At 46.3% G+C, this 13,084-nt stretch overlaps 1 protein-coding gene across 1 annotated transcript in view; it reads right to left on the bottom strand.

Annotated features, from left to right (window-relative positions):
• Positions 1–10,745: 10,745 nt before the first annotated feature.
• The window catches only part of ARHGAP19 (Rho GTPase activating protein 19), a 47,025-nt gene continuing 44,686 nt past the window's right edge, over positions 10,746–13,084 (bottom strand). The window contains exon 12 of the mRNA XM_029060876.2: positions 10,746–11,680. Coding sequence (XP_028916709.1) covers positions 11,670–11,680 — 11 coding nt within the window. The 3' untranslated portion in view covers positions 10,746–11,669. The remainder of the gene's footprint in view (positions 11,681–13,084) is intronic.

The following is a 13,084-nucleotide window of genomic DNA, read 5'->3' as shown; positions in this document are numbered from 1 at the left end:
CTACCCCCTTCCCCTCTCCAGAGCACTTGTATATATTTGTGCATATTTATTGCTCTATTTTATTAATGATGTGCATTTATCTATGGTTCTATTTATCTAATTTGATGGTAGTGATGCCTGTCTGCTTGTTTTGTTTTGTTGTCTGTCTTCCCCTTCTAGACTGTGAGTCCATTTTTTGGAAGGGATTGTCTCTGTTGCCAAATTGTACTTTCCAAGCACTTAGTACAGTGCTCTGCACACCTTAAGTGTTCAGTAAATACGACTGAATGAAGGAATGAATGGTGGAGCTGGGATTAGAACCCAGGTTCTTCTGACTCCCTGGCCCTTGTTCTATATCCATTAGGTCATGCTGCTTTCCTTAAATGTCCCCTGCTGCAGGGTCATTGTCTTAATTGCTTGCTGTGGGCAGGGAATATATCTATTATTGTTGTATTGTACTCTCCCAAGGGCTTAGTACAGTGTTCTGCACACAGTAAGTGTTCAATAAATATGAATGAATGAATGAATGAATGAATGAATGAATGAATGAATGAATGAATGATGACTACTGTTCAACCGGTACCATTGAGTTCATAGTGGGAATAATTTTATTTGTGCCATTGGATTTATTTCTTCTCCGGTGACCCCGACCAACCTTTGGGGAAAGAGGAAGAGGAAGCAGTCCATCTGTTATGTCACTTGGTGGGGTCTTCGCCCCTAGACTGTAAGCTCCTTGTGGACAGGAAATGTGTCTACCAACTCTGTTATTTCATAATAACAATAATATAATATAATAATAATGATATTTGTTAAGCACCTACTATGTGACAGGCACTGTACTAAGCACTGGGGTAGATACAAGCAAATCGGGTTGAACACAGTCCCTGTCCCACATGGGGCTCACAGTCTCATTCCCCTTCTTACAGATGAGGCAACTGAGGCCCAGAGAAGTGAAGTGACTTGCCCAAAGTCACACAGCAGAGAAGTGGCGGAGACAGGATTAGAAGGTCATCCTTCTGACTCCCAGGCCTGTGCTTTATCCACTACATCATTGTATTTTCCCAAGCACTTAGTATAGTGCTCTGCACCTGGTAAGTGCTCAGTAAATACAAATGATTGATTGGTAGCTTTATTCCATGACAGGTGGTCTGGCTTGTTTGCCCTGAGGAGTCTGTTCCTACAGGGATTGCTTTTCCTCCTTTTCCTCCTGAGCTGTCTGTCACCTGCTTCCCATTGTTTCTAAGAATAATAAATAATAATATCTGTTAAGTGCTTACTATGTGTCAGGCACCATATCAAGCACTGAGGTGGCTACAAATAAATCTGGTTGAATATAGTCCCTGTCCCTCGTGGGGGTCACAGTCTCGATCCTCATTTTACAGACGAGGTAACTGAGGCACAGAGTAGTGAAGTGACCTGCCCAAGATCACACAGCAGACAAATGGCAGATCTGGATTAGAACCCAGGTCCTACTGACTCCCAGGCCTGTGTTCTATCTACTATGCCATGCTGTTTCTGGTTTCTCTCTTCATGCAGAGAAGCAGCGTGGCTCAGTGGAAAGAGTCCAGGCTTGGGAGTCAGAAGATGTGGGTTCTGATCCTGGCTCTGCCACTTATCAGCTGTGTGACTTTGGGCAAGCCACTTAACTTCTCTGTGCCTCAGTTACCTCATCTGGAAAATGGGGATTAAGACTGTGAGCCCCGTGGGACAACCTGATTACGTTGTATCTCCCCCAGCGCTTAGAGCAGTGCTTGGTACATAGTAAGCACTTAAATGCAATCATTATTATGGGAAAACTGGTTCCAACATACCTTTCGGTTTAAGTTGCAGGCTTCCAGAACTGACTGCGCCTTTAGTCTGAGGTCTTCCTGTAGTTGGTTCCCTCACGCAGGTTCTCCATCCTGAGGCGTTCATACCGTCTGGTGGCAGGACCCTCCTATTAAGCATGACTTAGTGGAAAGAACCCGGGTTTGGGAGTCAGAGGTCATGCGTGCTAATCCCAGCTCCGCCAGGGAAGCAGCGTGGCTCAGTGGAAAGAGCCTGGGCTTTGGAGTCAGAGCTCATGAGTTCGAATCCCAGCTCTGCCACCTGTCAGCTGTGTGACCGTGGGCAAGTCACTTAACTTCTCTGTGCCTCAGTTACCTCATCTGTAAAATGAGGATGAAGACTGTGAGCCCCACGTGGGACCACCTGATTCCCCTGTGTCTACCCCAGCGCTTAGAACAGTGCTCTGCACATAGTAAGCGCTTTACAAATACCAACATTATTATTATTATCACTTGTCAGCTGTGTGACTTTGGGTAAGTCACTTCACTTCTCTGTGCCTCAGCTACCTCATCTGGAAAATGGGGATGAAGACTGGGAGCCCCGAGTGGGGCAACCTGATTACCTTGTGTCTACCCCAGCGCTCAGAACAGTGCTTGGCACATAGTAAGCGCTTAACAAATTCCATCATTATTATTTTTCAGAAGGGAGACTCCATCCACCCCGTGCTTTGCACTGTCACTTTTCTAATATCCACAAGGAGGCAGCACAGCAATACGCTCGGGAGGGAAAGGGGGACGCTCAGGGAAAAGCCAGAGAAAGCTCCTTTTCCTGCAGTTTTTGATTTGCCTCTTAGTGGTATTTGTTAAGCTCTTACTATGTGCCAAGCACTGTACTAAGCACCGGGTTAAGCACAAGCTAATCAGGTTGGACACAGTCCGTGTCCCTCATGGGGCTCACATTCTTAAACCCCATTTTACAGATGAGGTAACTGAAGCACAGAGAAGTGTAGTGACTTACTCAAGGTCACACAGAAGACAAGAGGCGGAGCCAGGATTAGAACCCATATCCTTCTGACTCCCAGACCTATATTCTACCCACTAGGACACGGTGCTTAAGCAGCGTGGCTAAGTGGAAAGAGATGGGGCTTGGGAGTTAGAGGTCATGGGTTTGAAACCCGGCTCTGCCACTTGTCAGCTGTCTGACTGTGGGCAAGTCACTTAACTTCTTTGTGCCTCAGTTACCTCATCTGTAAAATGGGGGTTAACTGTGAGCCTCACGTGGGACAACCTGATTCCCCTCTACCTACCCCAGCTCTTAGACCAGTCCTCTGCACATAGTAAGCGCTTAACAAATACCAACATTATTATTTGTTAATGAGGTGTACATCCCCTTGATTCTATTTATCGTGATTATGTTGTCTTGTTTTTGTCCATCTGTCTCCCCCGATTAGACTGTGAGCCTGTCATTGGGCTGGGATTGTCTCTATTGTTGCCTAATTGTACATTCCAATTAGTACAGTGCTCTGCACATAGTAAGAGCTCAATAAATACTATTGAATGAATGAATGAATAAATAAATGAAGGGGGAAAGCCCTCCATTGCTTGGTGGCCTAGTAGAAAGAGCACAGGCCTGGGAGTCAAAGCAGCAGAGCACCCTACTATCAATCAGCGATATTTATCAAGCTCTTACTATTTGCAGAGCACTGTACTAAGTGCTTGGGAGAGTATAATACACCAGAATTAGAAGACATGTTCCCTGTCCATAACAAGCGAGGAGAGTACAATAGGCGTAAGAAGACAAATTCCCCACCCTCAAGGAGCTTACAGGCTAGGAGTAGGGACAGAAGCTAAAATAAATGACAACTTGATCTATAGATGTGGGGTGAGCACCATTCAGTCAATCAATGGTATTTATTGAATATGTGCAGAGCACTAGACTAAGCATTTGGGAGCATACAAAAGGATAAGCCTCCACCTTTGATTTTGGATCCACATTTTACATTTGAGGAAACTGAGACACAGGTAAATGAAATGACTTGCCCAAGATCACAAGTGGTAAAGCCAAAATTAGAACTCAGGTCCTCTGATTCCCAGGCCCGTGCTCTTTCCACAAAATCTCACTGCTTCATACAGCAGCAATCTGTAACAGAAACTGGTCTCTTCCTAAATGTCACTGGTGGGTGTCTTTTTACCAGAAGGTTTCTGCAGGAAGTTTTGGGTAGAACTCGTTTGTTTTCTGGAAGCGTTGGAGGCTGTGTGCAGCTGTTTTGACAGACCCAGCTGAGAAAGGACATCATCCCTGTCTTCATGAACCTTGTGTCCAATCCAAAGCGTTACCAAGTGGTAGTGCGGCAAATTACCGGCTGTCGAACACCACCCCATTACCCTAAGAGAATTCTTCTCTCTAAAGGATTACTCTGGAGGCAGACAATTGAACGACGTAGCTCACTCTATGCATCATGACATAGAATGCCTGAACTGAGCAACTCTCCGAAGGAGTGAAATTTCCCTTACCTGCCCCTCTCTAAACAGGCAGTGCAGACTTGCCAGAAAGTTTTCTGTTACAGCTGTGAATTAGGAGCGGAGGCCAGAGGAGAGAGGAAGGAGATGCCGAGCGAGGGCAAGGGGGAAGACGAGAGGTTGGGCAGTGGAGTTGGGCAGACTATGGAGAAGAAAATAGCTTTTATGCTCCAGTTACACTGAAAAATAGAAAAACCATCAACATCCATCAAGGGAAACTTGAAAATTCTGGGAGGAAGATGCTTTCCTTTTGTCTGGTCGTTGTTACCATGGAAATCTGCATCTTAGTCTTGGTCAGACACTGGACTGAATTATTATTTTGGTTTTCATTGTTCTTATTCTTACCTCCAAGTCTTTTTAGAGAAGAACAGATTTCAGAAAAACCCGTGTGGGGCAAAAAGTCTATGCCTGATCAGGAGGCAATGAGGGGAATGCAAGGGTGCCCATGCGTTTAGGCATCAGGCGAAGACCAGTTGGAACCGCAATGGAAAGTACTTCAAACCCACAGCAGAAGAGCGGTCTGTCAGCCCGGGGATGAAGCTACTGACCCAAACTCTTATGCCAGTTTAGGACTCGCTTGTATTGGGAAAATCACTTAATGAAACATCATCCTCATTTCTTAGCCAGTGAATGCTGGTCTTTCCAAATCTCCTCGTCCTTCCTTCCACTGGGAAAGAAATGTTCCCCAGAAATACTCTGGGAAAATTTCCACTGGAAAGGGATGCCCTCACTGCCAGGCCAAGGTACCCACTGGGGAAGGTCAGTCTAAATGAGAGCAAGCCAGGAGGCCTTGATGGTATTCCTGGGTCTCGTGATTCCCAAATGCACGCTCTTAGTCCCGATTCCGGAAGTTTGGACCTTCTCAAATCCAGGCCGGATTGCTGCCTCACCTCCCCCCTCCCACTTCTTCGTGGTTGGGAGGCTGAAGATTAGCCTTTGGAGGGACACAGATGGTCAAAAACAGTAAGGGACCGCTCCCCCATCCCTAATCACAAGATCATTTGGGCAGCAACTCGAGTTGCCTCTATGAAAGTTGTCCTTCCACAGCCATTCAGTGAATCAATTAGAGGTATTTATTGAGCACCTACTGTATACATCGCTCTGTACTAGTGCTTGGGAGGATACAACAGAAATAATTTACATGTTTTGTTTCGGTTTTTAATGACATCTTACTATGCACCAAGCACTTTACTAAGGGCTGAGGTAGATACAAGATAATCAGGTTGGACACAGCCCATGTCCCATATAGGGCTCAGTTTTCATCCCCATTTTACAGTTGAGGAAACTGAGGGACAGAGAAGTTGTGATTTACCTAAGGTCAAATAGCAGACCAGTGGCGGAGCCACGATTAGAACCCAGATCCCCCGACTCCCAGGCCCATGCTCTTCCCTCCGGGAAATAACTGGAGGGAGTCGTGGGGTCAAGGGAGGGCTTTTTAGGATAGGGGAGACATAAGCATAAGTTTGAAAGCAGTGGGGAAGAAGCCACTGGAGAGCGGACAGTTGAAGATGGCGGTCACAGAAGGAAGAAAGGAGGGGACACACGTTTTGATAAGGTGGGAAGGGAGGGGGTCAGATGCATAGGTGGAGGGGGTGGATTTTTAGAGAAGGCAGGAGATGTCTTGAGATTCTGCTGGGAAGGAGAAGCAGCACGGTGTAGGGGATAAAGCATGGGCCTAGGAGTCAGAAGGTCGTGGGTTCTAATCCTGCCTCTGCCACTTGTCCCCTGTGACCTTAGGCAAGTCACTTAACTTCTCTACACCTCAGTTACCTCATCTGTAAAACGGGGATCAAGATGGTTAGCCCCATAAGGGACAACCTGATTACCTTGTATCTACCCCAGCAGTGCTTGGGACATAGTAAGCGCTTAATAAATACCATTATTATTAATTTGGGGGGAGAGTTGAAGACGGGGCAGGAGGAGGGAGGAACTGGGGAGGGGCAGGGAAGATTTTAGGGAGCTCATGCCTGATACTTTCCATTTTCTCAAAGAAGTAGGTAGCCAGGTCATTAAGGGCAAAGGATGGGGGAGGTGGAGGGATGGGGATTTGAGGAGGGAGTTAAATGTCTGGAACTGGTGAGGGCAACGGGCAGGGTCGGGGGGGCAGTCAATAAGGATGGAGACGGGTTGATGCGACTCAAGAGTTGTGACTTCATCAACACTCTACTAGTGGAGCTATTTAGTGAGTCTTCCCTCCCAGAGAGGCCACTTCATTGTCAAAACAAGAAGCCCTATTATGCTAAAATAGCTCTGAATGCAAAAGGAGGGATGTGACAATAAAAATCCAGACAAACCTTTGAATATGAAACCCCAGCAGCGTTTAATCTTGGAATAGTACATGAATTAAAAGGGAAAAATCCATAGGAATTATTACATACGGTTTCTTAAAGTTACACTTAGAGTCATAAATAAGGAACAATAAAATAACCTGAAAAGCCCCTATGAGTTGCTGTTAATTGAGCGATCAGACACGCAAGGTAGGGTGGGAGATTCCAGGAGGAGCCTCGGTTTCTCCAGCCGGTTCCACGGCTACTTACCGGCTCGAGGGCTCCTGCAGCGAGGCTTCGGTGACCCTCTGGGCACCTACCTGACTAGTCATTTCTTCAAAGTCCTGCATGACCAAAAACCACCAGCCCAAAACGGTGAGTTTTTTCTCAAAGGAGTTTCACCTTCTTATTGTTCTTAAGTGCCCAACTCAAAGGAACGGTTGGCTTGGAAAGACTCTCACGTCACGAAACCACAACTTGCCGGAACCAGAAACTTCCCAAACTGCGGATAAGCCAGTGGGGGTGACACTGCAGGCTCCAACCAGGGCCTGCCCTCCTCCCTTCTTTCACAAATGGGAGAGCCTCTCTGAGGCCCAAAAGTCCTTCCTGGAGAGAGGCGATGTCTCTTATCTCTTTCTCTCTCTCCAACACTCCCTTTCCCCGACCTTAACCGAATACGCCAAACAGCTGCCAACCACTCCAGGAAGAACCCGTCCAGGCTTTGACTTCCTGAAGTACAGGGAGGCTCGACCAGTGGCAACAGGGGCTCGCAGAAGGTGGGGCAACATGTGGAGCAGATGGATGCCCGAAGATTCTGAAGTCGCCCATTTTAAAAGACGGCTACATAAAGCACCTGCTTTATGTAGAGAAATCTCCAGAAATGTAGAGAAATCTCCAGAAATTTCTGGAGAGAAATCCGGTTTCACAGCTCCCCAGAGGACAACCACGTAACCCTGCATCCCACCACTAGAACCCTGGGGAAGATCTGAATTGTTGATCTGGCTAAGAGTGCCGAATAGCTTTCTCACTGCCATTAATCTCTTTGCCTCGGTGGGTTTACAATGCCACAACTGTGGCAGAGTTCTTCACTTACGGGGGCACCTGACTTCACAGTTTGGGGTTACCCGGGGGGTTTCTTGACCTACTACTTCAACCAGGAAACACCTTTAGTTTCATAGGCCGTCCTTCTCCCTCAGTGGGGATCAGCCAAGTAGGCAGCGTCTGTTATTCTTAAACATCTGTTTTGGTTTCTCCAGAAACAACGTGGCCTGAGAGACGCAAAAGCAAACCATTAACCTTCTCCACGGACGACTGCTTTGTTTCATTTACCCCAAACCCCTTGATTGATTCTAAGCTGGACCACGAAGACAAGGTTAGAGACCATCTAGGTTTCTCCTCTATTCAGCCAGCTCCCTGCCTTCACCCACACCCCCATACTGAAGGACTTCCCATTTTATAGTGCCCTCCTTGGCCTGGATCCACACCTCGCTATAATTATTGCCAGAGTGAAATGAAATCTACAAAATACTAGCCTGTACAAAGCAGATTTTTCCAAAGGATTATTGAAGCCTGGAAAATCGAGAGCAAAATACATTTCATCTTTACATTTTATATATGCTATATGCAGACGCTATTTAAGGGCTGTACCACCCACTGACGACCAAATGGAGGACTCTCCCCAGAATTCCGGGTGGCTCCATCCGTTGGTTTCCGAAAGTGGCAGCAACCTTCCCCTTACTCATCTAAGGGCCCACTGGTTCCCAATCCCAGTAAGCAAAATGCCTCGCTGTCCACTTGAAGCGAGGGAATTATTTTCAATAGTGTAGGAAGAGTGCAGTGAGGTCTTAGACCACGACGGTCCTACTCTTGCTGACAGTCTCATTATCTATCTGCAAGGAGGGACTCTCGACTCTCCGCAGGCAAGAAGGCCGACGCTGCGAACATCTCACAAATCCTGTCAGACTTTTGGGACAGACACAGCCAGAAGCAGGGGCGGGAGGAGGAGAGACATTTCCCCAACCTATTTATAACCTCTTTCTTTGTACCTTAGCGGGCTGCTTCCACGAGCTGCCAAATCAACTGACATTCATATAAAAATCTGGCTTCCCTCACGGTGACTTAACATACCAACCCCCCCAAAAAAGATAAATAAATAAGAACACTAAACTACCAAGAGCCAAGTTACAGTTACACAAGCTGCAAAAAGGAATCCAAAGCATGTGCAGATGACTCAGGCAGTTCTGTATTTTTCTTAGAACCCAAGCCCCAGCAACTCAACTCCCCAGGAGTTACTTACTGCCCAGGTTTCCTTAGAACCTAAGCAGTCTCTCCCCAGAAGCACCAAAGGTAACTCGTCAGAGACTTCTCTGCCCTCTTTAACCAGAGCCTTGCCCTGCTGCCCACAGACCACTAACACTCAGAGGTGACAGACTATTAAGAAAAATGAAGTCGGTAGTTAGACCCAAAATAAGTGTGACCTGGTTCTGTTACTTAACCCAATATAACAACTGTGGTATTTGTAAAGCGCTTACTATTTGCCAAGCACTGTACTAAATACAAGGTAATCAGGTCCCACATTTTATAGAGGGAGAACAGTTACTGAATCCCCATTTTGCAGAAGAGGTAACTGAGGCACAGAGAAATTAGCGAGCTGGCCAAGGCCACACAGCAGACACGTGGAGAAGCCGGAATTAGAACCCAGGTCCTCTGACTCCCAGGCCCGTGCTCTTTCCACTGGGCCCTGCTGAGATTTCTGGCTTGGCGCTGTAAAATCCTGAACAAATTTTTTTTTTGAACAACCGAATCAATTAGAAATTAGCAAGGAATTCTGTTGCCTATAAAACCATTTCTACCACAATTCAAATCAACTCTGGTTTGTGTGGATTCTAATGTTACTCAGCAGCTTAGAACCCCCATGTGCTGCCTCTTAAACCCTGTCCATGGTGGAGAGGCTGGGGGCTCCCATTTCTGGTTTTTCCTCCCTACTGAAGTAACAGGAGCAAAGTAGGCCCTAATTCTCGAAGAGAAGGGGCTAAAGTGTAGGAGAGGAGATTGTAACTGTCCCCCTACACAATAAATGTAGAGAAGCAGCACGGCATAGCAAGAGCCCGGGAGTCAGAAGATTCTAATTCCGGTTCCGCCTCTAGTCTGCTGGGTGACCTTGGGCAAGTCACTTCACTTCTCTGTGCTTCGGTTATCTCATCTGTAAAATGGGGATTGAATCTACGAGTCCCACATGGGACAGGGGATACACTTATATCCATCCCAGCGTTTAGTACGGTACTTGGCACGTAGTAAGTGCTTAATCAATACCATTATTATTATCATTATTAAATCTTCAATTCACAGTTCTAGCTTCAGGTTTTCCCTTTTCCAAGAGTCTAAAATGTCTGCTTTGCCCATATACTATCTCCATGCAATCTGCAGCTTAGAGAGCCCAGAAGCCGACGGAGAATCGGTCCCCCCCCGTGGTGCCGTCACTCAGCTGTGAACAATGCTGTGTCCTGCTCCACGTCCTGTCCGGGCGGCCTGCCAGCTTTAAGCGTGCGTGATCCTTCTGCTGACTGACACAGTTCCACCTAGTACAGTTCCGGAAAACTTCTATGCCTCTCTCAGCCGGGTAATGCCAGGTGTCCTGCCCGCTTCCACCTTGACCCTCTGTTCCTCTAACAATGGAGTCTAAGTATTCCTTTGCTCACGCTGGTTTGCTCCCTCTAGACTGTAAGCCCGTTGTGGGCAGGGAACGGGTCTACAATTCTGTTACGCTGTATTCTCCCACACGCTTAGTACAGAGCTCCGCACACAGTAAACATTCAATAAATACAACTCATTGATTGCTTCCCTAGGGAGAATGATCAGAGCATTTCCACTTGTCGACTTAACACCTTCTTCCCAACGACTCTGCCTCCTCTTAACGCCAAGCAAGCCAGCTTCTGCTCCCCAAGCAATAAGTCCATCTGTGCACGCCCCTTAACAAACGTCCATTAAAAGTATTGTGAGTTCCATGTGGGACAAGGACTGTGCCTGACCTGATTATCTTGAAGTTTCCCCGGTGCTGAGAGCAGTGCTTGACAGTAGGTGCTTAACAAATACCACAGTCATTATGCGGTCAATAGCTTTTCCTGATTTGCAAAGATTTGGCAGTGGGGCGGGTAGAAGCACAAAACTGGTACCAGGCAACAACAAGCAGAATGAATACCCCAAGACGATTAGCAACCTCAGAACGGCCTTGGCAATTGGTGATGATAAGAGAGAAAATACAGGAAAAGTAGACGAAAGTTAAATGGAAATACTACAACGTAACTCACCGAAATATATGTCAATGTAATGGCAAGTTTACACGATATATTGCTTTCTCAAAGCAGCAACTTGGGCACCTCTCCTATTCCATCTCACGAAACTAAGAGAATATTTCAGATCTGTAACTCTCGTATCGTGAATCTTGGAAAATGGGATCCCAAGAGACAAAGACTTTCTAATCTCGGGAGGATTCCTCTTGAAGATAGGAGAAATCTTGGACATTTTGGATGGGAAAAGATGGCTCAGAGTCTCAGATCTTCTTGCTATGACTTTGCGGTTGTTGAAGGCAGAAAATGGGTTAAAAGAAGAAGTGAACATATTAGACCCGCAACACAGAAAAGCAAAAAAGCACCAATATAAAAATAAATCTGCCAGTCTCCACAGACAGTTCTTAGAATTATTCAAAAATTAAAAAAAAAAACAACCCACAATGGGTGCTGAAGGCAAATATCAGATATTAAAAATAATAATATTAACAATAATACTCTCTGTGACTAAACCAGACACGTTGAAAGAGTTCTGGAGCCTGCTTTGTTCCAACAGCTCAGCTGGATGAAACGTTGGTGGTTAGATAGTGGTTTCCCCAAATTAACAAGACAAAAACGAAGCCGAAACAATCAGAGTCCGCAAGTATGATCTTTGAAGGCACAGTTTCCGAACTATGGTCCAGTGAGTAGGGTTAGAGGTAGCAGGCGATTCGAAGTAGCATTAGTTGGCTCTCACAGTTTAAGGGACGGCAGGCAGGGCGGATGGTCATGCTCTGAAGCGTGCATGCTGGCTACCTCCCGGCTGCTCGAAAGGAAAGATTCCTGGGTGGAAAACGGGGAACTTCTCATTCTTACAGGATTCCTGGGTTGGAGGAGAAAGGGAGGAGTTGAACAACTTGAACAAATGCGCTCAGAAGAGGTGATGTGAACAACGGCACTTAAAAACTGTAAAATCTACAACTATTAACTCTCTCAATAAATGGTGGGAGAGCCTCTAGACTGTAAGCTCATTGTGGGCAGGGAATGTTTATGTTATATTGCTATACTTACTCTCTCAAATGCTTAGTAGAGTGCTCTGCACACAGCAAACACTCAATAAATATGGTTGATTGACTGATAAATGGTTTAAGGAAGTTTATTATTATTATGCAATGGTATTTGTTAAGCTTGCTATGTGCCAGGCATTATACTAAGCACTGGGGTGGATACAAGCAAATGGGGTCGGAGACAGTCCCTCTCCCACGTGGGGTTCACAGTTTCGATCTCTATTTTACCGATGAGGGAACTGAGGCCCAGAGAAGTGAAGTGACTGGACCAAGGTCACACAGAAGACAAGTGGCAGAGCTGGGATTAGAATCCATGACCTCCTGATTCCCAGGCCCATGGTCTGTCCACGACATCATGCAGTTTCTCCATGGAGTCTTGAAAAGTTTCTCCACTAACTCTCTGCCCAACAGTCACGAAGCCCTGCAATTGGTCTGAACTCAGTATGCCGGATGAAGAAAGGACACAAAGGAAGCAGGGTGATCTAGTAGAAAGAGCACGGGCCTGGAAGCCAGAGGACCTGGGATCTAATCCCGGCTCTGCAAGTTGCTTACTGTGTGACCTTGGGCAAGTCATTCCACTTCTCTGTGCCTCAGTTTTCCTGTTTTCCCTCCTACTTAGACTGTGAGACCCTTGCGGACCAGGATCTGTGTCCAACTCATTAACTTTTGCTTAGAACAGTGTTCGTCACGTAGTAAGTGCTTAACAAATACCATTATAAAAAAAAAAGGAAACAAGAGTGATGGTCTACACAAGCACCAGGGGACTTGGGTCTGGGTCACCATCCTCCACAACGACAAGGACTAACTCGGGTCGACCTGCACTTCTTCCGATGAATCAGAAAACTTCCTGAAAGACACCAGGGCATGATTTTTAAAGAGTCTAAACACTGAGGCTTGCTCCCAGGTCATTTTCTTCCCTCTCAGAATTCCTCAACACTAAGTACTAAATAGGAATCCATTTTCTAGAAAAATGAAAAGCAGTGTGGCCTAGTGGAAAGAGAAAGGGTTTGGGAATCCGAGGACCTGAGTTTTAACACTGACTGCCAGCTGCCTGCTGTGTGATTTGGAGCAAGCCATTTGGCTTCAGTTTCCTCAAATGTTAAATGGGGATTAAATACTTGTTCCCCCACCTACTAAGACTGTGAGCCTCATGGGGGGTAGGGACTCTTTTTTCCCCCTATGGTATTTGTTAAGTGCTTACTATGTGCCAGGAACTCTTC

The sequence above is a fragment of the Ornithorhynchus anatinus genome, chromosome 3 (genome assembly GCF_004115215.2).
Source record: "Ornithorhynchus anatinus isolate Pmale09 chromosome 3, mOrnAna1.pri.v4, whole genome shotgun sequence".
Lineage (NCBI taxonomy): Eukaryota > Metazoa > Chordata > Mammalia > Monotremata > Ornithorhynchidae > Ornithorhynchus > Ornithorhynchus anatinus.
The sequence above is the reverse complement of the archived record's forward strand: the minus strand, read 5'-3'. Positions and strand labels throughout refer to the sequence as shown.